We start from the raw sequence: 25,468 nt of genomic DNA on the forward strand, positions 1-25,468 counted from the left end.
AGCCCAGCTCTCCCAGGACTGCTGGACAGCCAGCTGGGTCCAGCCTAGCAGAGGCTGGGCCAGAGCAGAAAACAGGAACTGAGGGGCTGGTCCCTTTCTCCTGCTGGGACATGTACACCCAGGACAGGCACTTACTGGAGACCAGAATCTCTGAGACTAGTTTCAGAGTGCAGTATTGGACAGTCAGGGTCTTCACGCTGGAGGCCGAGCCAGCACCTGAGGCCCAGGAACAGTAACTTAGATCTGGGTATTTATTTTTCCACTTCCCGTCTTTTCCTTCCAGATAACTTACACATTCCCAAGAAGGCTGGGCTCTGTGGGAAGTGTTAGCACTCTGGCAGTGTTCACCTTTTTCTTTATGGGTGATGCTGACAGAATCAAGTGCCCACCCAGATTGGACAGAGTTGGGTAGGGTGAGCCAGCGCAGGATAGTTGCCTTATTGGCACCATCTGGCAGCAAAGCTTGTGGGAGACCAGGCCTCCAGGTGGAAGGGTCAGGCCTGGGGCTTGCCCCTTCCGTTTTTGAAGCAATTTTAGATTTTTTTTTTTTTTCTCTTTTCTTTAGTGAGATTTTTGTTTTATTTTGCTTTTTGGGTCTTTTTGTTTTTGTTTGTTCATTTGTTTTGGGATTGGGTTTTTTGTTTTGTTTTTTTTTTAAGCTTTGAAAATGATGGTTCAGGTATTTAAAAAAAAAAAAAAAAAAAAAAAAAAAAAAAAGACACTAAAGGCCAGTGAGCTGAAGTCTCAGGTGGGTGGTATTTTCCCCCCTTGAGCAAAGCAGCAAGACATCGAACAAAATTTCCTGTCCCTGGGGTGTGGGCCAGGATGTCTTCCCAGTCTGTCCTGACCTTGGTCCAGAAGTGCTGTTTGCTCTTCTGCTCTCCTGGGGTAGGCTTTTGTTTTTGTTTGCTTTTAAGACTTTTTTTTTTTTTTTTTTTTTGGTGTCCTGTTATTTTTTTTCTCCTCCACCAGTCTTGGCAGGCACCCTTTTCACGGCTGTCAGCCAAAAGAAAGACTCTGGAGCTGCCAAGAAGGGGGGAGACTTGGGCTGGCTAATTCCCAGATGAACGGTGCTCCATCTCCCTCCCTACCCCCACAGTGCCCCTCCACACACAGTGTTAAGGAGCCCAGAGCAGCTGCTCCCCCCCCACCCCCGCCCCCCAACTCTGTCCCCACATCTTGGGTTTGCTCAGTGCTACCACTCGCCTCCTCTGCTTGCATTAGCTCTCTCTGGTCCATCGTGAAGAGCTGACATTTAGAGGTAGATTGGGCATGAGAGGTCACCACTGAGAGGGTGGGCTCCCCTGTTTTGGGGCTCCAGGACAGTTTATACTGGGCACCTGGTTTGCACACAGTACAGTTAGCATCTAGTGGTGGTAAGCCACTCTGCTTTAGATCAATCACTAGGGTCCCCCCTTAGAAGGGTCCTCGCCTTAGATCAATCACACAGACACTAAGGCACGTTTTAGCGTCTCTTGTCTTAATGATTATGTCTGTCTCTCCGTCCATTTGTGTTTTCTGCGTCGTGTCATTGGATGTAACCCTTGGAAATACTGCACACTAGCCTCTGACAACCATGAAGCAATCCGTTACACATGGGTCTGACTTGTAGACTCAGTTGAGATATTAAATAAATCTATAACACAATTGCCTTTGGAGGTCTCCATACCATACAAATGAAGGGTTGTCCCTTCATTTCTCTGAGGTGTTTTGATCCTACTTGAGTAGTTTGTTGAGGGGCCATTACTTGGGCTCTGCTCACTTCTCTGCCCTGTGAAACTGGAGCACCATCGAGACAGTTGCCAGATGTGGTGAGCCAAACAGAGCTCCAGGCATGGTTCCTGACCAGGGGTCTGTAGCCTGCACATTTTCTGTTTTGGCCCCCACAAGCTTTGATAGGTCAGGGCTGGAAGAGGAATCTAGAATGAGAAAGACAGTAGCCAGAAGTCCTTGTTCCAGCCCAGTTGTTTTGTGCATGAAGCAAAGCCCATCTCTTCCCTCTCATGGCCTCTATAACCCTATCTGTGCCTTGGGCATCTCAACCCTGCTTTCAGAAAATGCTTGAGGTGCCAACACCCAAGGCTCCATGGTTCTGCAAAGGTAAGTCACCACCGGGAGGCCTCCCTGGCTCCCAGCCCCTTCTAGGGTCAAGAGCAGAGGCTCAGAGAGAGAACTGTCTGGTTACCTCGGCTCTACTGAGACTCTAGTTACATTAATTTTTTTTTTTTTTTTTTGCTTGTTCCCCTTGCCTGTCATTGGAATAATAACGGCAGAGGCAGGCTTATTTAAAGGGGCTGTGAATATATAGTGTCTACTCTCCATCCCTGTGGTACTCATGTTAGAATGGTGTATGGATTTCGGGGCACACAGGCATTGCTAGAAATGGAGCCTAAGGCCTTGAACATGTGGAACAAGCGCTCTGTTCCTCTGCTGAGCTACACCCCTAACTCCTGAGTGATCTACAGAGTGCTTCCTTAGGTTCACAGTTGCAGAAGCTGGACGTTTAGGATCTGACAGCTTTACCCAGTGAGGACTATGTGCCACCTCAGAACATCACAGGAGTTGGAAGCTTCAGGGCTAGCCTGGCCTCAGGAAGGGTAACCTATTTGTGAGGGTGGACCAAACACCTCCCACTATGCCCCACCTTCCTGAGTTGTTAAATTCAGTCAAGCTTCTAAACCAGATGTCCTCTAGTCACACCTGGAAGCTCAGAAGCCTGGAAGTTGAGTTAGGAAGGTCACCAGAGGCCAAAGCCAGTATGGACTGTATAGTTTCCCAGGCAGACCTACAGAGTAAGCAGAGAGGGTCATTTGGTGGTTTATCAAAATAGCTGGAATTGAGTTTCCAGTGGATGGATCTGGGGTTACAGGTCAAGCCATAGCCTGAGCCCATTCAGTCTCCCACCCTCCTTCTGGACTATGTACCTATCAGGAGCCCTTCCATCAGAAGTATTTAGGTGAGAAAGAGGCCAAAGTGTGACTAAGGAGGTCTGAACTGCACAGGCCTGGAGCCCTCACTTCTCTGCCCCTGTGGACTGCTTGCAGATAGGCTAAACAGAGGGCTTCAGTCACCAAAAGACCCTCTTACATTCCTCCAATCTGGGAACTTCCTGTCCAGTCCAGTCCAGTTCCACAGCCCCCACGCCACCCTAGAGTAGGAGTGGGGGTTGGGAGAGACTTTCAGGCCTCTGCCCCAGACCTGTAGAATTCAGTCTGGAACTGGTTAGCTTCTGAGAAAAAAAAAAAAAAAAAAAAAAAGCAATGTGGAAACACCATCCACCCTCCCCCTGAGGCCAGGCGAATGAATAGATCAGAGGCCCCTTAGCCTCCCCACCCACCCAGGCTACTCCATCTAAAACCACAGCGTGACCCTAATCCCTACCTACAAAAGCAATTTAGAAAATTTAGAGAAAACTGAAAAACAGTTTTAAAAACAAAATACTTCCACCCCCTCAGCTCCACCCTTTTAGCATTTGGTGAAGCAGTTAGGAGGTACTTCCTAGATACTAGCCCCAGGCCGAGCTCCTTTATCAGCTGGAAGTATTACTTGCTGTTCACTGTGCCCTCTTATCACCAGCTGCCAAGAAAGTAAGGGACCACCTGTCTGGCTGAACCCCTCCCCCCACTTTGGTGATATCCCCAGGCCATTTCTGGCTCAGCCAAAGGGGCCCTCTCTGCTCTGTATTCCTGGAACTTGGTTGGGTGTCTGTTTTTGCTCAGCGGTTGCATCAGAAAGGACAAGTTCCCTGTGCCCTGCCTTGTGACATTCCCAGTTCCGTCTCTAGGCCTTCTCCAGCGTGACCAGAGAGAATTTCCATCAGCCCTAGGGGCTAGTAGGCATAGCCCTCATTGGCTTTCTTGAGGCCTGGACAACCCAGACAAAGCAGTAGCTCCCACTGTTATGGCCCAGAAAACACTTGGTCAGGAGCCAAGGCTCTTTGACAGCCGAGCAGTGTCCCCTACTGAGACACTCTGTCCCCTGACTGTTCACAGCAGCATTTCTGGGAAGGCCAGTGAACAGCTTGTCAGAGCTCATTGTCCCTGTCATCTGCAGAGCCACAGGTGGTTCTGACCATCCTGCCACCCCACCATAGACACCAGTCATCCTGGGTCTAAGACTGGAGGGCAGGAATCATCTCTATCCTCCCTCATTCTGATGGGCCTCTGTTCCCCGGACCCCTCATCTGCCTTCCCTTAGCATCCCTTAGCTGGGCTCTCTCCCAGCACCTAGGGGGCTTCAGATCATAGCAGAAGCACACAAAGTTATCTGTCTTCCTAGAGCCCTTTGGCCTTCACAATCCAAAGCCACTCAGGGCCCAAGCCTTGTAGTACAACAGATTCCCCTCTGGGGTAAATTTAGATTCTCTAACTGGGGACTTTCTAGCCTTTTCCTTCCTCATGCTAGTGGTGACTCACAATTCTGGCAGTTTCCTGCCTGCCTACACTAAACACAATCCCGACTACTGCCCAGGAGCGGATTTTAGAGGAAAACTTGAGGGATCAAACCAGCCTGTGAAAGGAAACAGGTATTAACTGGATTAACTGGAGGCTAGGCCGGGGCTGAGACTGGGCCCACCTCCAAGGTCAGAAATGGGGGAGGAGGAGCAAGGGGAGGGACCAGGCCCTGGGTGGAGACACAGGCTGTATTTGTTTGGGAGGGTGGAGCAGTTGGGTTGAATATTTTCTGGGTAGGGAAGAGTTAAATCCTTCTGGACCTCAGTCACTGGTCTTTCTCCCCCTCCTGAACTTTCTCCTCTCCAGCCCTGGAGCCATCGAGCTGAGCCAGCAGAGTCCTGCAGTATCCCCCATGGCCTGCCTGAGTCCCTCACAACTCAAGAAGGTAGGGGCCTATGGCTTGGAGGGTGCAGACCTCTAGTGACCCTTGAACTACCTCTGACATTTCACAAAGGAGAGCAGGCTTCTGGGTGTAAACCCTAACTTCTGTGAACATAGCCTGAGGGGGTCACAGTGCCACCCTCCTAGGCCCCGTATGGTGGGGACTGGGAGATAGGAGGTAGAGAAACCACAATTCAGATTAGCCAATCCAGCCAGCCCCAGGGGCCTGTTAATGAAGGCCTGGTGGGAACAGGCCAGTAGATAGGTCATTCCCATTACGAAAGCCTACCATATAGGGGTGGGACCACACACACTTTAAAATAACTGCCCACAATTTCATATGCCAGGACTGTTAATGTGTTAGATCTAGCCTTAGGATCTTTGCTTCAAAGTCCCTCCTGGAACTGTGGATGTGGCTTAGCAGTTGAGTGCTTGCTGGAGGCTCTGAGATTGATCCCAACACTCACAATGCTGCACTTATATACACACACACCACACACAAACCACACAAACACACTGCACATACACACACCACACATACCACAATACACAAACACACACATAGACTACACACATACATACATAAACATACCACCACCACACACACCACACATCGTGCATACACACTCGCACACACACACACACACACAGACACACCACACAAACACCCCATACTCACACACATGTCCCATACAAATGCACACACATACACATATCACATATACACACCACACACACACACAAATGCATGTGCATACACACACGACACATACGCACACAGAACTCCCTACCACAAATGCACCCATGCGGGCATATACACAGACACATACATAAAAACACACACATACCACACAGACACACACTCATCACCCAAACACACACAGTCACTCATACAGACATAATCTGTTCTGACAGTTACTACTGATGCCGCAGTCCTCAAATTTGTCTGTGGCTAAATATTTACTGGAAGTCAGTCTTTCCTGTCTCCAGGGACAAAGCCCCATGTCAGTATTTTTCTGCCTGTTTCTTTCTTTTTTTTTTTTTTTTTTTTCTGAGCTTTTGTTCGGTTTTTGTGGTTCTGAGAATGGAGGGCCTCCCATGTGTTAACCCGGGTGCTGGTTTGTTGCTGTTTGTTTGCTCTGTTTTGGATTTTTGAGACCTGCTCTTGCCACGTATCCCTGTCTGGCCTAGAACTCCATCTGTGCAGCAGGCTGCGCTCCAACTCACAGAGCTCTGTCTGCCTCTGCTTCCTGGATGCTGGTTTTAAAGGTGTAGGCACCATGCCTGGCCACACTTACATCCTCGCTTTCCGAGCCCTAGTGTGTTGGTTCTGTTTGTCCTCAGTGCTGGGGACGGCCTGGGGACAGCGGTCAGGTCAGTGCATTGAATGTGCCAGGCAAGCAGTCTGCTTCTGAGAGGCATCCCAGTATGCTAGCCTCAGAATAAAGAGACTTGGGGCCACATCTGTGTTCTCACCCCTAGCCTTCACACTCAGGAGAAAGCCCAGCTCCTTGTCTAGCCAGGGGGATCCTGTGACTGGGAACTTTCTAGCCTTTTCCTTCCTTATGCTAGTGCTGACTCAAGCATCCTGGCAGCCTCCTGCCTGCCCATACTAGATAACACAATGGAAATAAATTTCCAGTGGATGGATTTGGGGTTACAGGACAAGCCATAGCATGAGCCCATTCAGTCTCCCTTCTGTCTGCCCCTTTGGCCTTTGCCTCACCCTGTGCTCCAGCCTTTCCCAATTTCTCACAGTCATCCGGTGCTCATGGGTTTTGTACATCCTGTTCTCTGTCTTCAATGGTCCTTCCTATCTCTTTGTTTCCCAAAGTCCTGCACTTTCCTTTGAACCCACTTCCTCCAAGCTGCCCTTTGACCCTTCACCTCACTAGATTCTTTGCCTTTCATTCTCAAAACCCTGCTCCTCTCTCCCCGTAAGTCAGCGCACTGTGGTGTGGTATGCTAGCCTGATGATTAGTGACACACGGGTCTCCTTTACTGGGCTGTAAATTGTGTGAGGGTGGCCTATTCATAAGCACATGTCCATTGCTAATCCACATGGCTCGTACTCTCCTTGCTTAGTACTGGAATAGCCAAACATGGAGGTACATGGCCTCTGATGCCAGCATTCAGGAGGCTGAGGCAGGAGGATCTGGAGTTTGAGGCCTCTCTGTCTTAAAACAAATACAAACAGAACAAGGGGGTTAGGCAGCTCAGTGGTTAAGAGCGCTTCTGCAATCATGAAAATCAGAGTTTGAATCTCAGCACCCACTTAATAAGCCGCACACACCTCTAACCCTGGCTTCTGAGTGGAGACAGGATGGCCAGGGCTCACAGGGTACCAGTCTAGTGAAGAAAACAGCCAAGGTTTAGGGATGGAGAGATGGCTCAGTGGTCAAGAGCACTGGCTGCTCTTCCAGAGATCCTGAGTTCAATTCCCAGCAACCACATGGTGGCTCACAACCATCTGCAATGGGATCTGATGCCCTCTTCTGGTGTGTCTGAAGACAGCTACAGTGCACTCATATAAATAAAATTTAAGGAAAGGAAGGAAAGGAAGGAAGAAAGAAAAAGAAAGAAAGGAAGGAAGGAAGGAAGGAAAACAGCCCAGGTTTAACCTGCTTCAGAAATAGAGACAGTAGAGTGGGGAACTGTATGTCCTCTCCTGATGCCCTTGCACATGTGCACCTGGAGTTCACACGCATATCCCAACTGCCACTTCCCCTTCTCTAAGATCCAAGCGACCAATACTGATTTCTTCTCACTGAGCACCAGATACTCTTGCCCAGGACCATGTCCAGGATGGGGGACAGAGCAGTGAGCAGGACACTTGATCTTGGTTCAGGTTTGTGGTCAAACATGGATGTCAGGAATGGGCGAGGGTAGAGCGAACCTGAGTCTTGTTCCCGCTGCAGTTCCAGGAGGATGGGTTTCTGCTGCTGGAAGGATTCTTCACAGCAGATGAGTGTGGGGCCATGCAGCAGAGGATCGGTGAGATTGTGGCTGAGATGGATGTCCCCCTGCACTGCCGGACAGAGTTTTCCACCCAGGAGGATGAGCAGCTTCAGACTCAGGCAGGTACCTGGGAGATGAGGCAGCAGCTTGGATGGAAGGATCCCAAGGTCAGAGACTTCTGATGAAAGTTTGATCAGACAGACCTCAGCCATCTGCATGCCAGGCACTAGGCTCAAGAGTTGTGCTGTATCGTTCCTCACTATGAATTTATAAGGTGGCTATTATTGTTCTTGCTTGGCAATAACCGGGCTTTTCTCTGGGTAATATTGTGTTACTCCAACCACACCGTTTGTAACTGATAGAGACTTGAATCACCTCTCTGATATCAAATGGTCATTGACCTGCTGTGGTTTCTCAAGTTCTCTGGTCACAAAGAACCCTCTGTGACCAGAGGGAGCCCTGTGATAGGATGTTCTTGGGTGAGTCATCTCCTAGCCAGACTAGGAAGGTCAGTTGCTTCCTCAGACTCAACACAGTTTGACTGGATAGGTGGTTCTTCCAGCCTTAACCCTTCTTAGTCTGAATTTCTAAGTGGTCCAGGCAAGATCACCTTGTACTGATGCCAAGGAGCTTCTGCCACCTGGTGGGCCTAAATAGTATTACAGCAGCCAGAAACTGCTTTCTCTCAGAGAGGAAGGATGTAGTCTTCAGAAGAAACATAACAGACTAAGTATTTTTCCAACTAGCAGGACAGACACAGTCTAAGGAGTGAGGGGGCCGAATCCTGTTCCTTTCCCTAGCTACCAACTGAGAAGACTCTTAACAGCCTGTTGATTGCAGAGGTAGGAAAGAAGAAAGAGTGGGCTGGAGAGATGACTCATTGGTTAAGCACACTGACTGGCTTTACTTCCAGAGGACCAGGGTTCAATTCCCAGCTCCCAGTTCACATGTGGTAGCCCATAACTGTCTGCACTTCCTGTTCCAGGGGCCCAATACTCTCAGACAGATATATGTGTGGGCAAAACACCAGTGCACATAAAACAGGATACAGAGGCAGGCGAATCTCTGTGAGTTCTAGGCTGGTCTACTCTACAAAGCCAGTTCTAGGACAGGTAGGGCTATTATACAGAGAAATTGTGTCTCAGAGACAAAAACCAAAAGGCAAGTGAAGGAGAAAGAGGAGGAGGAAGAAGAGGTTGCTGGGATTGAACCTGGGTTCTTAGAAAAGCTTACCGAGCCATCTTCCTAGCTCTAAGAATCAGTAACTGTGCATTTAAACTTTGTTCTTCCCCCTGGTGACACAGCCAAGGCAGGGGGCCGCACCTCCCATAGGAGAGATGATAAACTTTTGTAATATATGTGTCGCCAGCATTTTTCAGATAGAATATTTGCTTGTTTGTTTTGAGACAGGGTCTTATTTTATAGCCCTGTCTATCCTGAAACTTGCTGTGTAGCCCAGGCTGGCCTCAAAGGCACAGAGATCTGTGGGCCACATTGTTCTGTGACTTTCAGCCCGGGATTCCATACACCATACAAAATGTTCAACCTATAAAGTAGGCACCCCCACCTGCTAATGTAAGTTTTCTTAGTATGTTTAGGGCTAAGTAAAGCTGTCCAGTTGGGCAGGTGTGACAGTGACGTCGTGCCGTAACAAAACCTGGCAGTCGGAAGGAGGATGGGTTTGTTGGGCTCCCTGTTTCAGATGGTCACTGGCTTTGTTGCAGGATATTTGATCACACTGTGAACCCAGAGATTGTGTTGTTCACCGGAAAAGCCTATTTCTAGTTGTGGTGTGGCTCAGCCCTTAGCACACATCTTTTACCCCTCTGACTGAAATACAGACATGCCCTTAGTACACACCTTTAATCCCCAAAATGAAGGGAAAGTTAGTTTGTAGAAGGAAGCGCCATGTTTAAAAGTGTTGTCTAGTTCAGTGGCAGACAAAGGGGTGAATCACAGAAGGATTTGACAGGACAGTTAGTGCTGCTTATGAGGGGGCAGTGCAGAGAAAGGAAGGAGGAGGCCGTTTTACCAGGAGAATTTTTATATAGACAGGTTGAAGAGAGAACAAGCTAGAGACAGAATGAGCCAGACAGTGAGAAGGAGTCAAAAGATTAGAACATACTGCCAACGTTAGTATGAGGCCAAACAGACCACCTCAGTAGAGGCCAAGAAAGGAGCCAGATTGAATCAGTAACCTTGAAGAGGAGTTGAACCAGCCGAGTTGAACCAGCCAGCCGGATCTGAGAAGAACAGGAAAGACTCAATAAGTTTATTAAGCAGCAAGTCTCAGGGGCTGAAAACATTCTAGGTCTAGATTGGATTGTATGGAGGCCAGAAACTTCCAGGACTAGGCCTAGGTTAGCAGACATAGGGAGCAAACATCTGAGATGACAATTATTTTAGGTGGATAAAAGTTACTCTTACATGGCTTCATGAGCATGGGCCTGTGGTGAGACGGAATTGTGGCAAAGCGGTCATGATGAGGCAGAGCTGCCCACCTCACCGCAGTGGGGAAGCAGAGAGAGTGCAAAGGAAAGGTCCGTGGTGAGATGAACCCTTCCTTCAAAGCCTCACCCCAGTGGCCTACTTCCTCCAACAAGGCCTAAGTTCCCAGAGTCCCCCAGTGGTGAGCTCATCAATGGACTAATACAGCAGCCAAGTTAGTATCTCCCTTATCCAGTGGTCACCACATCCGGGGTCATCCCTGTAGTCTTCCTGCTGGGGAGGTGGAGACAGATGCATCCTTAGGGCTTGATGGCTGGCTAACCTAGCCTACTCAGTGAATCTCGGGCTAGTGAGAAACACTCTCAATGAAAGGGAGGGCACGTAGATGGTTCTGGAAAAATGACACCTAAGGTTGTCCTTGCCCGCATACCTGTACATATACAAAAGGCATTTTTTTTTTTATTTTTTATTTTTTTACAAAAGGCATTTTTGATCTATAAGATTTTTCAACTTAGGTAAACTTATCTGGTCAAGGCTCTGTGGTAAATTAAGGAGCATCTGTAATAAGAGATGTCCAGGAAATCCCAATTTGTGGCTTTAGGCACCTGGAGTCCTAGCTGACTGTACCTCAGTGGCCATGCTTGAGAAGCTCCCAGGAGGTCTCTGCAGTCCTATGTGGGTAGGTAGCTCCTGACTCCCTAATGCTCTGTCCCTCAGCTCTTCTCTAGTCTCTCCTGTGTTCCCCTTCACAGGGCAACACGGACTACTTCCTGAGCAGTGGTGACAAGATCCGGTTCTTCTTTGAAAAAGGCGTTTTTGATGAGAAAGGTCTGGAGGCGTGAGGGTGGGTGGGGCTGGGAAGAAGCTGAGACCAGCTGAAGGAAGCTGGATTCCAGATCTTCTGCCTTTGTCTGTTTTTTTTTTTTACCACAGGAAATTTCTTGGTCCCTCCAGAGAAATCCATCAACAAAATTGGCCATGGTGAGCAGGGGCCTGGGAAGGCAGAAAGGAAAGTAGGCTAGCTGAGATCTGAGGAGTTTAGGAGACTTCAGACCGTAAGATGGTGGTTAGCCGAGTGGTGGTGGCATCAGGACACAGAGGCAGGAGGATCTCTGAGTTCAAGGTCAGCCTGGTCTATAGGGTGGGTTCCAGGAGGCTCTGGCCACAGGCTCTCCTCTGCCTCCACCTCTGCATCCTTTGATGTTGGTCACTTGGCACTTCTGCCCCGGCCGAGGGAGGATCCACTGTGTGGCTCCCACGATGGGCAGTGCAGGTTCTTCCACTCTCTACTGCCTGCTCTGGAAATGATCCCTGGGCGTGGGGGTTCTGGCTCCAGCCATGTCCTAGAGTTTCTTTAAGGAAGGCCTGGTATGACAGCCTTGTTCTAAGACCTCCAAATCAAGTATGCAAACTCTTCTTCTCAGGATGTAAATTTACCTTACAATTTATTTTTAGACTTTTTAAAGGAAGAGTCATTTATTATTTTTTTTTAATTTACTTATTTATTATATGTAAGTACACTGTAGCTGTCTTCAGACACACCAGAAGAGGGCATCAGATCCCATTACAGATGGTTGTGAGCCAATATGTGGTTGCTGGGAATTGAACTCAGGACCTCTGGAAGAGCAGCCAGTGCTCTAACCACTGAGCCATCTCTCCAGTCCCCCCCACCTTTTAAATTAAGCATGTATTTGTTCTTCTTCCCTCCCTGCCCTCGTGTGTGTGTGTGTGTGTGTGTGTGTGTGTGTGTGTGTGTGTGTGTGTGTGTGTATCCACATGAGCGTGCTGTGGAGAATGTATGGGGGTCTGAGGACAACCTGTAGGAGACATTCCTTTTTCTGTACTGTGAACTTGTGTTGTCAGGCTTGGTGGCAGGTCCATTTGCTCATTGAGCTATCTCACTGCCCCCCTTTTTTGTTTTCTTTTCTGTTTTTTCTTTTGACAAGGTTTCATTGTCTAACCCAGGCTGGCCTGGAGCTTACAAACCTCCTGCCTCAGCCTCCCTAGTTCGGGGACTACAGGCATGTACCGCAATACCCAGCTCATCATTGCCATTTCAAAAATGCAGAACTCAGGGTCATTAAGTATGTTCAACATTTTTTTTAAATGGCCATTGAAAATGCTTATAATGAGGGATCGTCTCAAGGTGGGATCTGGGCTGCTGTTACACACTCCTTAGCCCACTGTGCCTACAGCATCTCTGGGGACACAGCCGTTTTTCTCACCCCACCTTATAGAGAAGGAGACCGAGGCTTACAGGAAGGCCTGCCATTTGAGTTCTCACAGATGCAGTGGTAGTTCTGAGATTGCTTCTAAGAGACAGGTCCTTCTGACTCTATGAGGTATGGGGAGTCAGGGCTAAAGTGAGGTTTCCAGGTGCCCAGAAGGACCTGAATAAGGTCACAGACAGACCAGAGGAATAGCTCAGTTGGTGGAGTGTTTGTATAAGACACAGGAAGCCCAGGGTTTAGTCCCTAGTACGGTTTGAACCAGGCATGGTGGCCTGTGCCTTCAGTGACAGCACTCAGGGGTTAGAGGCAGGAGGATGGGAAGTTCAAGGTCATCTTCTAGTACACAGTAAGTCCAGGCCATCCTGGGCTACATACACCAGACTCTGTTGTAACAGCATAAGAAAACAAGAAAGGAATAAGGTCCTGGATGGAATAAAGTCAAGGTGTGTCCGTGGCCATTTAATTAGCTATAAACAAACATAAAGTTTCAAATACATGAGAATTCCAAAATGAGTCCTGACTTTAGTATCCAAGATGTGGGAGGGATACATAGGGCCCAAGGTTAGCCCATGAACCCATCTCTGATCCATAGCTCTGCATGCCCATGACCCTGTCTTCAGGAGCATCACACACTCTCCCAAGGTGCAGGTGAGTGGGGACTGGAAGTAAGGGTGGGAAGATGTGAGGGGCAGGTACGAATGATCAGGCTGGTGGCATGTGGCTTTCATCTTCTAGGCTTTGGTCAGAAGTCTGGGCCTCCAGATGCCAGTAGTGGTGCAGAGCATGTATATCTTTAAGGTGAGCTCCGCAGCCTCCTCAGTTTCCTTCTGTAAAGCAGTCCATACAAAACCTTATGTTACAGTAGACCAGGAACTGCTAGGGTTGGTTAGGTTGCAGGGAGGGCATGTAAGGCTGGCCTCTGGCTAAGGTGCTTGGCGCCACACAGATGCTGAGTTAAAACTTGTCTAAAAAGAAGGAAAGGGAACCCAGTGCCCCTTGTTCTGCTCTTAGCTCTCAAGGGACATCTCAGTGCTGCCTTCTCTAAGAAACTATCTAAATCTCCTTGCAGCCCTCCTAGACGGAGCACACAGTAGGTACTCAGTAGGTGGGTGCTAGTGCAGGGTTGGAGAACCTATGAGACCCAGATCAAGCCTGTCTGCTCTCTCCACGCTTACCAGGTCCTTGCCCTCTCTTGCAGCAACCTCACTTTGGCGGCGAAGGTGAGCTGAGACTGGGCTGCTGTGGGGGCCATCAAAGGAGATGGGACATCAGTGGCCATCTGGTGTTCCCTCAGGGTCTGTGGAATGGGCAAGAACCTGGGACAGGGAGGAACAGCCACCTTCCATCCCTGCCAGTAGATTGGGGATGGATCCCTGGAGCCCTCGGCAGAGGGGTACAGTGGTCCCAATTCCAATGGCAAACTTAGCTGGTTGAAACCAGAACCCTCCTCAGTCCCTCTCCCTGAGATATTTTTGTTTTTGATTTTGTTGGAGATGGGTTTCTCTGAGGCCAGCCTGGTCTACAGAATGAATTCCAAGACAGTCAGGGCTACGCAGAGAAACACCGTCTCAAACAAAACAAAACAAAACAAAAAACAAAAACAAACACAAACAAACAAACAAACAACACCCCCCCCAAAAAAAATCAACCAACTAAACAAGAACAAACAATCCAACCAAGCCAGTGTTCCTTCTGCCTGTAGGCGGTGGTGCACCCCTTTTACCCCAACACTACAGCACTCCAGGAGGCAGAGACATGCATTTTTTAAAAATAACACTGTTTCCCAAATCGTTTAGCATGTGGTCTGCTGATAGAAGTTTAGGGACTCTGTGATAGGTGGCATTTTGCTCAGATGCCACTGCTGCTGCGGAAGACTGGCTCTGGCCCCACTCACACGTAGTCCTTTGCTTCTCACAAGTTCAAGTCTGACTCCTTGTGACCAGCTTCCCACACAGCACCAAAGGGCCCCTCCTACTGCCCTGCGCCTGCTCTGCCTAAATCCATCATCCTTGGCCATCCTCCCCTCCCCCGCAGAGACTTTGAAGCCCCCCTAATTGGCCACCCTCCTCAGGATAACACTGAGGATTTCAAAGTCCCTATGGTTGCTTAGAGTGCGTAGTTACCCCAGAAGAATGAAGGTGATGTTTGTTACTGTGGACCAAGCTGCTCTCCAGGGGCATCTCCATCCTGTGTGTGTGCCTGGCATCATCACAGGGGGCTTTAAATGGTGGATGCAAATGGCCAGGGGCCATGTCTCTTGACTAGTAAGAGAGAGGATACTGGTGCCTGTGACAGCAAACCTGTAATCCCAGCTACTCAGGGGGGCTGAGTCTCCGCATTGGCAACTTACTGAGAAGACCCTGTCTCAGAACAAGGCTAAAGAGGGCTAGGGCTCTAAAGTAGGAGAACACCTACCTAGCACGCAAATATGGGTGCTGTCTGGGGCTGGTGGCACAAATCTGTAGTCCCAGTATCCTGAAGGATGAGGCAGGATTGTGAGTTTCAGGCTAACCTGGGCAACAGGGTTAGACCCTGCCACCAAACAAAACAGAATGAAGAAATGTAGTGGCTTCGTCATTCGTAGTCAGTGCCCTGTTCTGCTTATGTTTCCAGCTTATCCTGCTGGTGGGGCATCTGGTGGTTCAAATCTGCTTGCCCTGGTTAAGAACAGAGGTTTTAGCAGGGAGATGGTGGTGTAGGCATTTAATCCCACCACTCAGGAGATAGAGGCAGGAGGATTTCTGAGTTCTGGGCACACTGGTCTTTGTGTGGTGCCAGAGCCATACACAGAGAGAAACCCTGTCTCAGAAAAATAGATAAGAATCGTGGCTTCTGTAATTAGACGTGGCTACTTTTGTTTTTTTTCTTTTTAGCACATAAGTTTGGCCTTGTGCTGAGCAACTTTTAAAAAGATATATACTTTATGTATAGAACATGCTCTATCTGCATGTACTTCTGCACACCAGAAGGGGGCATCAGATCCCATTACAGATGATTGTGAGCCACCATGTGGTTGCTGGGAATTGAACTCAGGACCTCTGGAAGAGCAGTGCCTGCACCATCAAGCCGTCTCTTCAGCTGTCTGTCCTGTACTAAGTGATTTTAGTAGGTCATCCTACAGAGCCTCTAGCAGGCCTTTGAAGCAGGTTGGAACCGGGTGAGGTGAGGCCTGGCCAAAGGCCTTGTACCTTACTCCTGGGTGGGTCTCCTACAGTCTCTCCTCACCAGGATGCTACCTTCCTGTACACGGAGCCCCTAGGCCGCATTCTGGGCCTGTGGATTGCAATGGAGGACGCCATGCTGGAGAACGGTTGCCTCTGGTTCATCCCTGGCTCCCATACCAGTGAGGACACTCTATCCCTGCGCACCCCACCCCAGGGAGAGGGACATACTAAAAGAGTGACTAAAGGCTCCATGTTGGCCCACAGGTGGGGTGTCAAGAAGGATGATCCGGGCCTCTTCGGACTCTGGGCCTGGCACCAGCTTCCTCGGGTCAGAGCCAGCCTGGGATAATAACCTCTTTGTGCCTTTGCCAGTGAGGAGAGGTAGGTGTGGTGCAGAGCACAGGAAGGCAGGTGGTCATGCTTAGAGCTCTGTGTTTGCCCCACTCCCTGCATACAAAAGGCTCCCCGTGGTGCCCGTCTGAGGGCCTTGCAATTGTAGAATGGTTAGTCAGCAAGCAGTGTGTTTCCAGCCGGCTCTTTAAGGTCCGACTAAAGTCCGTGACAGCCAGTTCTTGAAGTAGATGAGTGTCTTTCTCATTCTCAGTGGTCCCAGGTAGAAGGCAATCAATGCAGGGCATTTACAGGAAGCATGTGAGGTGCACACATGTTCCATATGTGTTGGCAGGTAGTGCCTAGTTTTCCTTATGGAAAGGAGATACTGGATGCCAGCTCTGTCTGTCTAGGGGAGGGGAGCCTTCCCACCCCCCAAGGCATGGTTTCCCTCCTGCCTCTGCCTTCCAAGTGCTGGGTTTGATTAAAGACTTGCACTGCCATCTAGCATGGGGAAGTCCCTTCATAAGGCTTCCCAAGGTAGGCCACAGTGGAGAAGACTTGATGCCAAGGGAACCTCAGGTCCTGGAGCACTCGTGATAACAGCCCGAGTTTCCAAGGATAGGAATGGACAAGTTCTCCCTTTGCAAAAGAAGGGCTGTGTTCCTTATTCCCTTGGGAAAAAGACTGCTTGCTATGGGGTTGGTGGTGACTTGCTGGTAATAGTGTGGTATTCCCCAAGGGGGTCTGGTCCTGATCCATGGAGAAGTGGTGCATAAGAGTGAGCAGAACCTTTCCAACCACTCACGTCAGGCCTATACTTTCCACCTCATGGAGGCCGCCGGCACTGTCTGGAGCCCAGAGAATTGGTAGGTAGCGGGGTTGGTGTGTGCCCCAGAGAACCTCCTGAGAAGACCCTTTAGGTTAGGCACAGTGATCCCTTAAGCCCAAAATTGTATTGACAGTTTTGGAGTTTTGGTTTATTTTTTTTTAAAGAATTATTTATTTTATTTCTATGAGTACGCTGTAGCTGTCTTCAGACATACCAGAAGAGGGCATCGGATCCCATTACAGATGGTTGTGAGCCACCATGTGGGTGCTGGGAATTGAACTCAGGACCTCTGGAAGAGCAGCCAGTGCTTCTAACCACTGAGCCATCTCTCCAGCCCTGGTTTCTTTAAAAAACACAGAAATATTATGGGAATTTTTTTTTAAATCCCAGGTATAAGATATGTGGCTACTTCAGATTGTTCACAGCAGCTGACTGTAATTTGTTCTGATTTTGCCAGCATCAGATAGTTTCTGTGACTGTGGAACAATTGGGATTCTGGGGACTTTTCAGAGAGTCTGTCTATAAATGCTAGGGCCACAAGAGGCAGGGTGAGTTGTTGGTCTTGGTTTGTTAAGTAGTTGTTTAGAAGGAACAACCACAAATTAGATATCAATGATGGTGAAGATAAAACTTGCCCCAAGGAACTTGATTTACATATTCAGCCGGAAGTAGTTTAATGATAATGCCACCTCTTCCCCCAATTTTTTCCTCCTATCTAGTGTTAGGGGGTTAGGGTGGAGAAGGGAAGAACTCACAAAGGAGCCAAAATGCAGCTGCAACTCCTCTCACACGCTCTATAGGCTCCAGCCCACAACTGAGCTGCCCTTCCCACTGCTCTACATCTAAGGCCCTGGCTGGATCGTTCCCCCTGGTCCCCAGTGATGCTGTCAACACTAGGCCCTCTGGCTGCAACGCAAAGGCACATCTTCCTGTATGGGCTTCCTTTCTGATGGTGTCTGTGACTTTGGCTCAGCAGACAAGAAGCCAAGAAGCAGAAACGACGAGGCAGGAGCCCAGGCTGGGTGAGGGGCTTCCTCCAAGATTTTCTCTCTATATACCTTTCTGTCCCAACCCAGCTTTCTGAAGTGGCTGCTCAACAGGGGATGGATTCTGCTTGAGTCTCAGCTTTCTCCTGGATGGATGTTACTATGTAAGGTGCCGAATAAAAGGACTTCAAATATCTATGTGTATGGGTATGTTGTATATATGTCTGCACCACGTGTGTGCAGTGCCTCTGAAGGTCAGAAGAGGATGCTGGGTTCCAGAACTGGAGTTGCAGGTGGTTGTGAGCTGCCATGTGCCTGTTGGGAATTGAATTCCTGGGTGCAAAACCAGCCAGTGTTAACTGCCGAGACCTCTACGGCTTACAAATGACTTTGAAACGTAGTTTCTCTATCCATCCTTCTCACTGACAGCCTTGCAGAAAGCCATCAAGGGCATTCCACCATGCTTGGTGTGGTGACACATAATAATGGTTAGCAGCCTTTAGTGGGACCTCACTGCATGACTTTATCTCTGATCCTTATAAGGAGAGGGTCGCATCGATGTGTATGCATCTAGGACTAGGAGCAGGAAAGGACAAATGACCTGCTTAGGTCACACAAATACCCAGTCCCCTCTAGGCCTGAGTGTCTAACCTCCAACCCCCTTCTCCTCTTCCGGAAAGTAGAAGGAACCCTGAGGCTAGGAATCCAGGCTTAGGTATTTCTGGCCCTGTATCTCAGGCCAGGTCCTTCCTTTCTAGTCATACCTGTTTAACGAAGTCAATGAGGGCCACAGGTCACTCTTGATTTGGTGTGCTTAGCAGCACCTTCCAGAACTACTAGATCCCAGTACTACTTAGTGGAGGATGGGCCAAATACTGCAAATGGAGAGAAATCAGCTGATTGGAATGTATTGGTCTTGGCTTTGTTTGGTTTTTAAGCACAAGGCCTGTGCCCCATGTCACACACCAACATCTCTCTCTCACACACACACATACACCTTTTCTTTTTGTTTTTGGAAATAGAGTATATTTTGTGTAGCTTTGGCTGTCTTAGGACTCACTCTGTAGACCAGGCTGGCTTCGAATTCACAGAGATCTACTTGCCTCTGCCTATTGAGCCTGGGATCAAAGGTGTGCACCACCACCATCTGATGGGGAACTTGAGGTTTTCAAGTTTTCTTCAGTAGGTGGGCCATTGCACTGTTACATGGTGACTGCTGGCTGGGCTCCCACCCGCCTTGTTTGTTGGTAGCGGAGATGCAGGACCTTGCACACACTGGGCAAAGGCTCAGACATGAAGCTACTTGCAATTTCTGATGTTTTTTCTATTTTGGACAGAGTTTTATTGTTTGGATGGCCGGGAACTTGCAGGGTACCCCAGGCTGGCCTTGAAGAACTCACAGATCTACCCACCTCTGCATGCCCAGTGCTGTGAGTAAAGGTATATGCTGCCTTGTGGTTTGTCTTTTTTTTTTTTTTTTTTTTTTTTGAGACAGGATTTCTCTATATAGCCATGGGTGTACTGAAATTCATTCTGTATACAAGGCTGGCCCTGAACTCAAGAGCTCCATCTGCCTTTATTTATTATATATAAGTACACCGTAGCTGTCTTTAGACACACCAGAAGAGAGCGTCAGATCCCATTACAGATGGTTGTGAACTACCATGTGGTTGCTGGGATTTGAACTCAGGACCTCTGGAAGAGCAGTAAGTGCTCTTAACCATTGATCTATCTCTCCAGCCCCAAGATTTTTTTTAAAGAAAGAGTTATTTTATGTATGAGTACAGTATAGCTGTCTTCAGACACACCAGAAGAGGGCATCAGATCTCATTACAAATGGTTGTGAGCCACCATGTGGTTGCTGGGAATTGAATTCAGGACCTCTAGAAGAGCAGTCAGTGCTCTTAACCACTGAGCCACCTTTCCAGTTCCTTTTTATTTTTTTTATGTGGATGAGCGTTTTGCTTGGATATATACCCATGCACCATGTGTATGCCTGGTATCCAGAAGAGGGCGTCAATCAATCACCTGGAACTAGAGTTCTAAGAGGTTGTTAGCTGCCACAAAGTTTCTATGAACTGTGTCTTAGCAGCTGAGCCATCTTTTCAACCCTAACATGGGACAAGTGCTTTTAACCACTAAGCTGTTTTGGTGACATCTTAAAAAAACATCTTGAGCAGGGTGTCTTAGCACATGCCTTTGATCCAAAAGGGAGGCAGAACAGGCAGGAATCTCTGAGTTCAAGCAACTTCCAGGCCAGCAAGAGCTATGTGAGACCCTTACACAAAAGAGAGACTTTCTTTTCTCCTTTTGAGATAGCATTTCACATAGCCCAAACTGACCCTGAACTTAATACATAGCTGAAGATAACCTTAAACTTGTGTTCCTTCAGTGTCTCCTCCTGAATGCCAGGTTATAAACTCACCCCGCCCTCTCCTTTTTCACTGACTTGAGAGGCCTAGTACAGTTCTGTGTCCTATTTGTTGAGTGGTGGGTAGCCACTTCTGTAGCCCAGGTCTAGCCTTCTACCAACTGTAAAGCCCAGCAGATGCTTTGTAAGACCAAGCAGGGAGCTGGTGGGAAACTCTCTCCAACATTGAGCCACCTCCTTTCACACAGAGAGGGAGCCAGTGAAGATAAGCTTCTTACTTTTCATTGGCCCCAGAGGAGCAGCCCAGTGCTCGGAGGGAAAGGGCTTGGCAGTGATTCCCAGGGATAGACATTCCTGACTTTTGACCTTGTTCTTACCTCCTCTGGCCTCACTGGGGGAAGGCCTTGGGAATCTGGCTCTTATCTTCTCATGAAGGCAACTGCTCATTTGTTTAGTCAAATGTCTACCAAGTTCTTGCCACTGGCCAGGCTCTGTAGGAACCGCGGGAGCTGTGAAGACTCAGGCACGGGGCTAGACAGCCTGCACTCACACCTACAAAGGAACTTAGAAATTCTCCAGGAAGTCCCCAGCCTCTGCACCAGAAGAAATGAATACAGGTTTGAACAGGTCTGGACTGTAAGGACTGTTGAGTTCATCTTAGCTATTACTGCCTTCCCTCTGAGTAGCAGAAGCAGGGTGGGGCCAGCTTTCTTCAGCCTTTCTAGAAACACAAGTTGACCTATGACCTCCCTTCAGTTCTTCCTAGGCGAAGCAGGAGACACTTTGTACATTCAGCTCTTTCCCTCTTGGGTTTTTCCTCTGAGTGAAGCCAGGGGAGGAAAGGTTACTCTGGCTTCCAAGTACAACCTCTCTTCCTCCTATCTTGGCTGGCTTTTTGCTGAGACAAGATTAATCTTGGGTAATAATGACACTTCCTATACTAATCCATCATGGGTGGGTCACAGCCTGAATAATTAAAATTATTATTAGCTTATGTGTGTGTGACATCTGTGGAGGCATACAGGAGCCAATATGCCCAAGTAGATGTTGAAAGACAAGTCTGTGGACTCATTTCTCTCTTTTCACCTCTGTATTGATTTAAGTCCCTTGTCGTATGATGCAAGTACTTGTACCCACTGTCACCCTGAATACTTTAGATGTCTTACACAGTTCCTCTCAGTAGAGACTTCCCGTATTCAGAGAGTCAGACTGTCATTATTCCCATCTTACAGACAGAACAATTGAGGCTTAGAGTCTCTCAAGGCTACACAGTTAAGCTGTATGGCCAATGATTCTGACCAAATTTGTTTGACACAAAACACCTAAGCGTTATGCTTTCTGTTCTGCTGCCTGTAGGACACACTCCAGCTAAGCCATACCAGATTATAAGATGGGAGCTCTGCATCATATTTAACTTCCCTGAATTGGTGTATGCTTTTAAGCCTTTTTTTTTTGTGTGTGTGTGTGTGCTTTAAATATCAGCAAGAATAAAACCAGGAGAGCTTTGCTTCTTTATTTTAGGTCTGAATCAACTTTCTGGCTTCATCTTCCTAGATGAAGTCAAATCTGCTTTTCATCCCCTGGTCCTTGGTGTCCAAGTGGCTAGCTGCTGTGGGGACACAATTCATTCTCCCCATTTCCCTGTTTCCCATTACGGCCACTACTGGTACTAGGCCATCAGCAAAATCAGTAGGTAGAGAGGCAGTAGGAGATTGTCTATCTGAGTCGTGTATGCCTCCAGAAGTGACACAGTACTGATGGACCCCAAAATCCAAGCATAACTGTAGTTCAGGTCGACCCCGCTGTCAAAGATTAAGATCAGAGCTACAGAGATGACTTGTGCAAATATAGATGTCATGGTCCCCTCGAAAGTTTTCTTAGTTCCAGGCCAGCGGATCTCCCCCATGGTGCTGCCAAATATGGAGGCCACAGTGTCACCCACACCCACAGCTAGGACCCCAGCATAGGGGACTAGGGCTCTTGCTCCTCCCAGGCTGTCCTTCTGTGTACAGGGTCTGGGGATCAGCCAAATGGGAAGAGACATTCCCAGAAGCAGGTAGATGTGTGTCAGAATAAGGGGTCCACTGTCTCGTTCATCCAGGAAGAGGGACAGAAGGCTCCGCAGAGTGTGACCCAAGGGCTTGATTCGGAAATAGCGCACATACTCCAGGAAGACGAAGACTGCCAGACACACAGTGGCGGCCACATACAACAGTGGCCGGTCAAAGATGATACCTGGGATGTAAGTGGCTACCACAATGAAGTGGAAATACTTTCTTGTAATGGTAGGAGCCCTGTGCTTCTTGGACTCAGAAGATGACCGCTTGGCATTCTGGTACAGCACCACCAGGCAGGCCATGGTGGCCAGCAAAGACCAATAGGCTAGGAGGTAGATGCGAGTTTCTGTGTAGAAGAGGAACTGAAGAAGCCAGAGTATGGGGTTCCTACGAATGAGCCAGTGCAGCCAGGGCAGAACCACACCAAGGCCCAGCACACAGGTCATGAGGTGGAAGAAGATGGAAGAGGCCCAGGTGCCTGAATCCATGAAGACAAAGAGGGTGCTGAAAAAGACACCCATGAGCACTATCCCTACCACCACTACCAACAGGAAGAAGTCCACCGGGTCCCCCTGGCTTTCAGTCAGGGAGCGCTTGATGAGTTGGTTGAGGACGAAGCTAATGCCACCCAGTACCAGCAGGGCCTCCCCAGGAGTGAAGCAGCGGGGTAGCAGGTACAGCAGGATCATGTTGAGATAAACAAATATTAGCAGGACTTCCAGGACCTCGATCACCTCGCCCACACTGAGCGAGTGCTTCATAATATAAATGATAATGCCTCCGGCCAAACCCGAGATGGCACAAGTATTGGTGGGCACCGGACGAGTAATGCCAAGTGCCAACACAGAGGAGAAGAGGGCCACTGCCATACCAGTGGCTGCAACCACAATGCCGAAGCGCTCGAAGTATGGGTTCCCTGCAGTCTGGCAGCGCTCCTTCATGACCAGCCCAAGCAAAGGCATGACCATGGAGGCCGGCAGTAAGCCACTGTTCGCGGACATTCGGAACTGGAAAACAGCATTCCCCTGCTGGAGCAGCCGGTCCCACTTGTACTGGACGTAGAAGGCCTGCACTGCGAGGGCCACGGCGCACCAGGAGTATCGGTCCCACACTGCAGCGTGGATGCTCAGCACCACTGCGAACACCACTGCAGCCTCCGCCAGCACTGACCGACTCAGCGCATACCCAGACTCCGGGGCTTGCGGAGGGCACTGTCGGGTCATGTCTCTAGGTCTGGGGCTCTTGGGGGAAGAAGCTTGGTGACTAGGGACGCCTTGGCCTCTGGGGCCCTCCACCCGCCAAGCAGAGGGGCAGCAATTTCACCCAGCCAGCAACCTTCTCCAGCTTCCAAAAGGGTGCTCCACCGCGGGCCACTCTGAGGCCTGGGAGCCGGCGCCCAGTCACCCTCCACCGCTTTCACCGCTTTCAACCTACGGTGTAGTAGATGTTTGCACGCTTCACCTCTTACGGGCTCCACTGCCTCCGACACGGACTCTCCTGACACCAGGGCAGCGCCATCTTGACAGCCCCATTCCAGCCACGCCCACCATCACGTGATCTAATCCCAGACCACCCTCCCCCCGGTCTGGAGGCGCGTGGTCACGTGGGCGCAGCGTATGGAGGCGGGGCTGGGACGCGCGCGCGAAGATGGCGGCTGCCGCCGGTGGGCCGTGTGTGAGGTGCGGAGTGGGGCGCGGCGGGAGGGTGGCCGTGAGGCGCGGGGTCGGAGCCGGGCGGGAGTTGGGAACGGGACTCAGCGGCGGTGGCGGAGACGAGCCGGGACTGGGTGGACGGACACTTGCCGGGGAGGCGGTTAAGTCCAAACCGTTCCCGCTCGCGGCGCCGAGGACACTTTTTGGAGCGGGCCGGCCGCTCTCCCTTCTCTCTTCGTGGTCCTTATGCCTCCTGTCTTCCCCACACACCTACGCTGTCTGCACTACACTCCCTGTAGGCACTACGGGACATTTCGGGTCTCCTGGAAGACCCACCCCACCGCGATCCCCGCCTTGCTGTCCCTGCGTCCTGCTCCGCCTCGGGTGTGACTTGCCCACGCCGCGAGTTCTTCCCGCGGGCATTCTTAGTTCCCGCCTTCTTTTATTTTTGGCTAGTGCCGATATTGATTCAATATCTTCCAAGAGATTCCGGGTGCTGTGCCCGGCTTCGGACACAAGATGATTTACCCCCAAACAAACATACAGTTCTCACTTACGGAGTGCTCTTTTTGTGTTTGTGTGTGTGGGGGGGGGTGTTTTTCTTTTCTGAGGCAAGGTCTCTTGTATCACGGGCAGGCCTTCAAATTCATGTTTTCTTGCCTTTGCCTCCTTGGTGCGGAAATTACAGACATGAATTGCGAGCCCTGCTTGCTTTTAAAGAGCGCTTACTAGCGCCAGACCCTGGGAAAGTGCCTTGTAGGCCTTATCTCATTCATTTCTCACAACTAGGAGAGGCGCCTCCTGTTACACAGGACTCAGAAGTCCAGTTCATACATAGACAGCCCTCCTCGTCTGCCCTCGTCATATTCCCCATGAGGATTCAGCTCGAAGGCTTTAAAGCCTTAACCAGACATTATAGATGAGACAGTGTCTTCCCCTCTCCCCCTAAAATGTAAACATTCCCTGTCACCTGGAGTTGACTCTGCTAGTTTTATTTTGTCTTGTTCCCTGCTGAACCCTTAAATACCCAAACAAACATGTAAATACCACACACATTGCCCGTTGCCTGTCCTTTTTTATATTAGCCTCTTCACCTTCTAGGGGTAACAGTTTTTTTTGGAGCTTCCTGTGGATAGTGTGATTCTTGTAGGGGCCAGTTTGGTTTTCTTCCCCCCTCTTGTTTCATGCTAGACCTTGTGTTCACAGCTCTGGATGAAAACTTGTATGAAAACTTTATAAAGTGAATTTTTCAAAAGGAAAGGAAAATCTTGCCTTGCCAGCAGACTTTGAGCTTTCTGTGGAACTTTTTAAACCCATCGTTGAGGGAGGACTTGAACTGACCCTAGGGTTTTTATTTTACTTTTGTTTTGAGGTACTAGGGGTCAAACCCAGGGCCTCACTAATGCTAGGCAAGCACTCTAATACTGAGTCACAACCTGAGGGTGCCCAGCAGTAGGTTCTAGGTACTGCCTTGGTCTATTAGGACAATGACGTTTAGCACTGAAAAGCATGCTTCTTAGCAGTGGGCTGTTTTTGAAAAGCCTGAGATCTGGAGCAAGAAAACGTCCGTCCTGGCTACCTGCTGCTTTATGGTTGGTCTTAGA

At 49.3% G+C, this 25,468-nt stretch overlaps 3 protein-coding genes across 11 annotated transcripts in view; 2 read left to right on the forward strand and 1 right to left on the reverse strand.

Moving 5' to 3' along the window:
• The first annotated feature begins 153 nt into the window (after positions 1-153).
• On the forward strand, positions 154-17,949 carry PHYHD1 (phytanoyl-CoA dioxygenase domain containing 1). 7 transcript variants are annotated; one of them, XM_080927483.1, is made up of 12 exons: positions 154-247; positions 4,761-4,839; positions 7,754-7,912; positions 10,994-11,069; positions 11,175-11,222; positions 13,065-13,120; positions 13,208-13,270; positions 13,671-13,692; positions 15,687-15,815; positions 15,901-16,017; positions 16,709-16,835; positions 17,646-17,949. In XM_080927483.1, the coding sequence occupies exons 2-12, from the start codon at positions 4,807-4,809 to the stop codon at positions 17,746-17,748; spliced, it is 933 nt and encodes a 310-aa protein (XP_080783609.1). In that variant the 5' UTR covers positions 154-247; positions 4,761-4,806; the 3' UTR covers positions 17,749-17,949. The 7 variants fall into 7 exon arrangements, with proteins under 7 accessions (XP_080783609.1, XP_080783610.1, XP_080783608.1 ...); XM_080927484.1 differs by lacking the exon at positions 154-247 and adding an exon at positions 4,473-4,525 and having other exon boundaries at positions 17,599-17,949; XM_080927482.1 differs by lacking the exon at positions 154-247 and adding an exon at positions 4,473-4,525.
• Positions 17,950-21,660: 3,711 nt separating this feature from the next.
• DOLK (dolichol kinase) lies at positions 21,661-23,730 on the reverse strand. The gene has a single exon (XM_080927545.1). The coding sequence runs from the start codon at positions 23,433-23,435 to the stop codon at positions 21,825-21,827; it is 1,611 nt and encodes a 536-aa protein (XP_080783671.1). The 5' UTR covers positions 23,436-23,730; the 3' UTR covers positions 21,661-21,824.
• Positions 23,731-23,848: 118 nt separating this feature from the next.
• The window catches only part of NUP188 (nucleoporin 188), a 51,075-nt gene continuing 49,455 nt past the window's right edge, over positions 23,849-25,468 (forward strand). For all 3 annotated transcript variants that reach the window (XM_080927270.1, XM_080927271.1, XM_080927272.1), the window contains exon 1: positions 23,849-23,891. In XM_080927270.1, coding sequence (XP_080783396.1) covers positions 23,860-23,891 — 32 coding nt within the window. In that variant the 5' untranslated portion in view covers positions 23,849-23,859. The remainder of the gene's footprint in view (positions 23,892-25,468) is intronic.

Source organism: Micromys minutus (genome assembly GCF_963924665.1).
Source record: "Micromys minutus genome assembly, chromosome: 13".
Taxonomy (NCBI): Eukaryota; Metazoa; Chordata; class Mammalia; order Rodentia; family Muridae; genus Micromys; species Micromys minutus.

Excerpts from the sequence above, each read along its gene's own strand:
- PHYHD1 (XM_080927483.1), top strand. The coding sequence starts at position 4,807 with ATGGCCTGCCTGAGTCCCTCACAACTCAAGAAG. Across the intron at positions 13,121-13,207 it reads CACACTCTCCCAAGGTGCAG|GCTTTGGTCAGAAGTCTGGG; the intron begins GTGAGTGGGGAC and ends TTCATCTTCTAG. Across the intron at positions 16,018-16,708 it reads GCCTTTGCCAGTGAGGAGAG|GGGGTCTGGTCCTGATCCAT; the intron begins GTAGGTGTGGTG and ends GTATTCCCCAAG.
- DOLK (XM_080927545.1), bottom strand. The coding sequence starts at position 23,435 with ATGACCCGACAGTGCCCTCCGCAAGCCCCGGAGTCTGGGTATGCGCTG.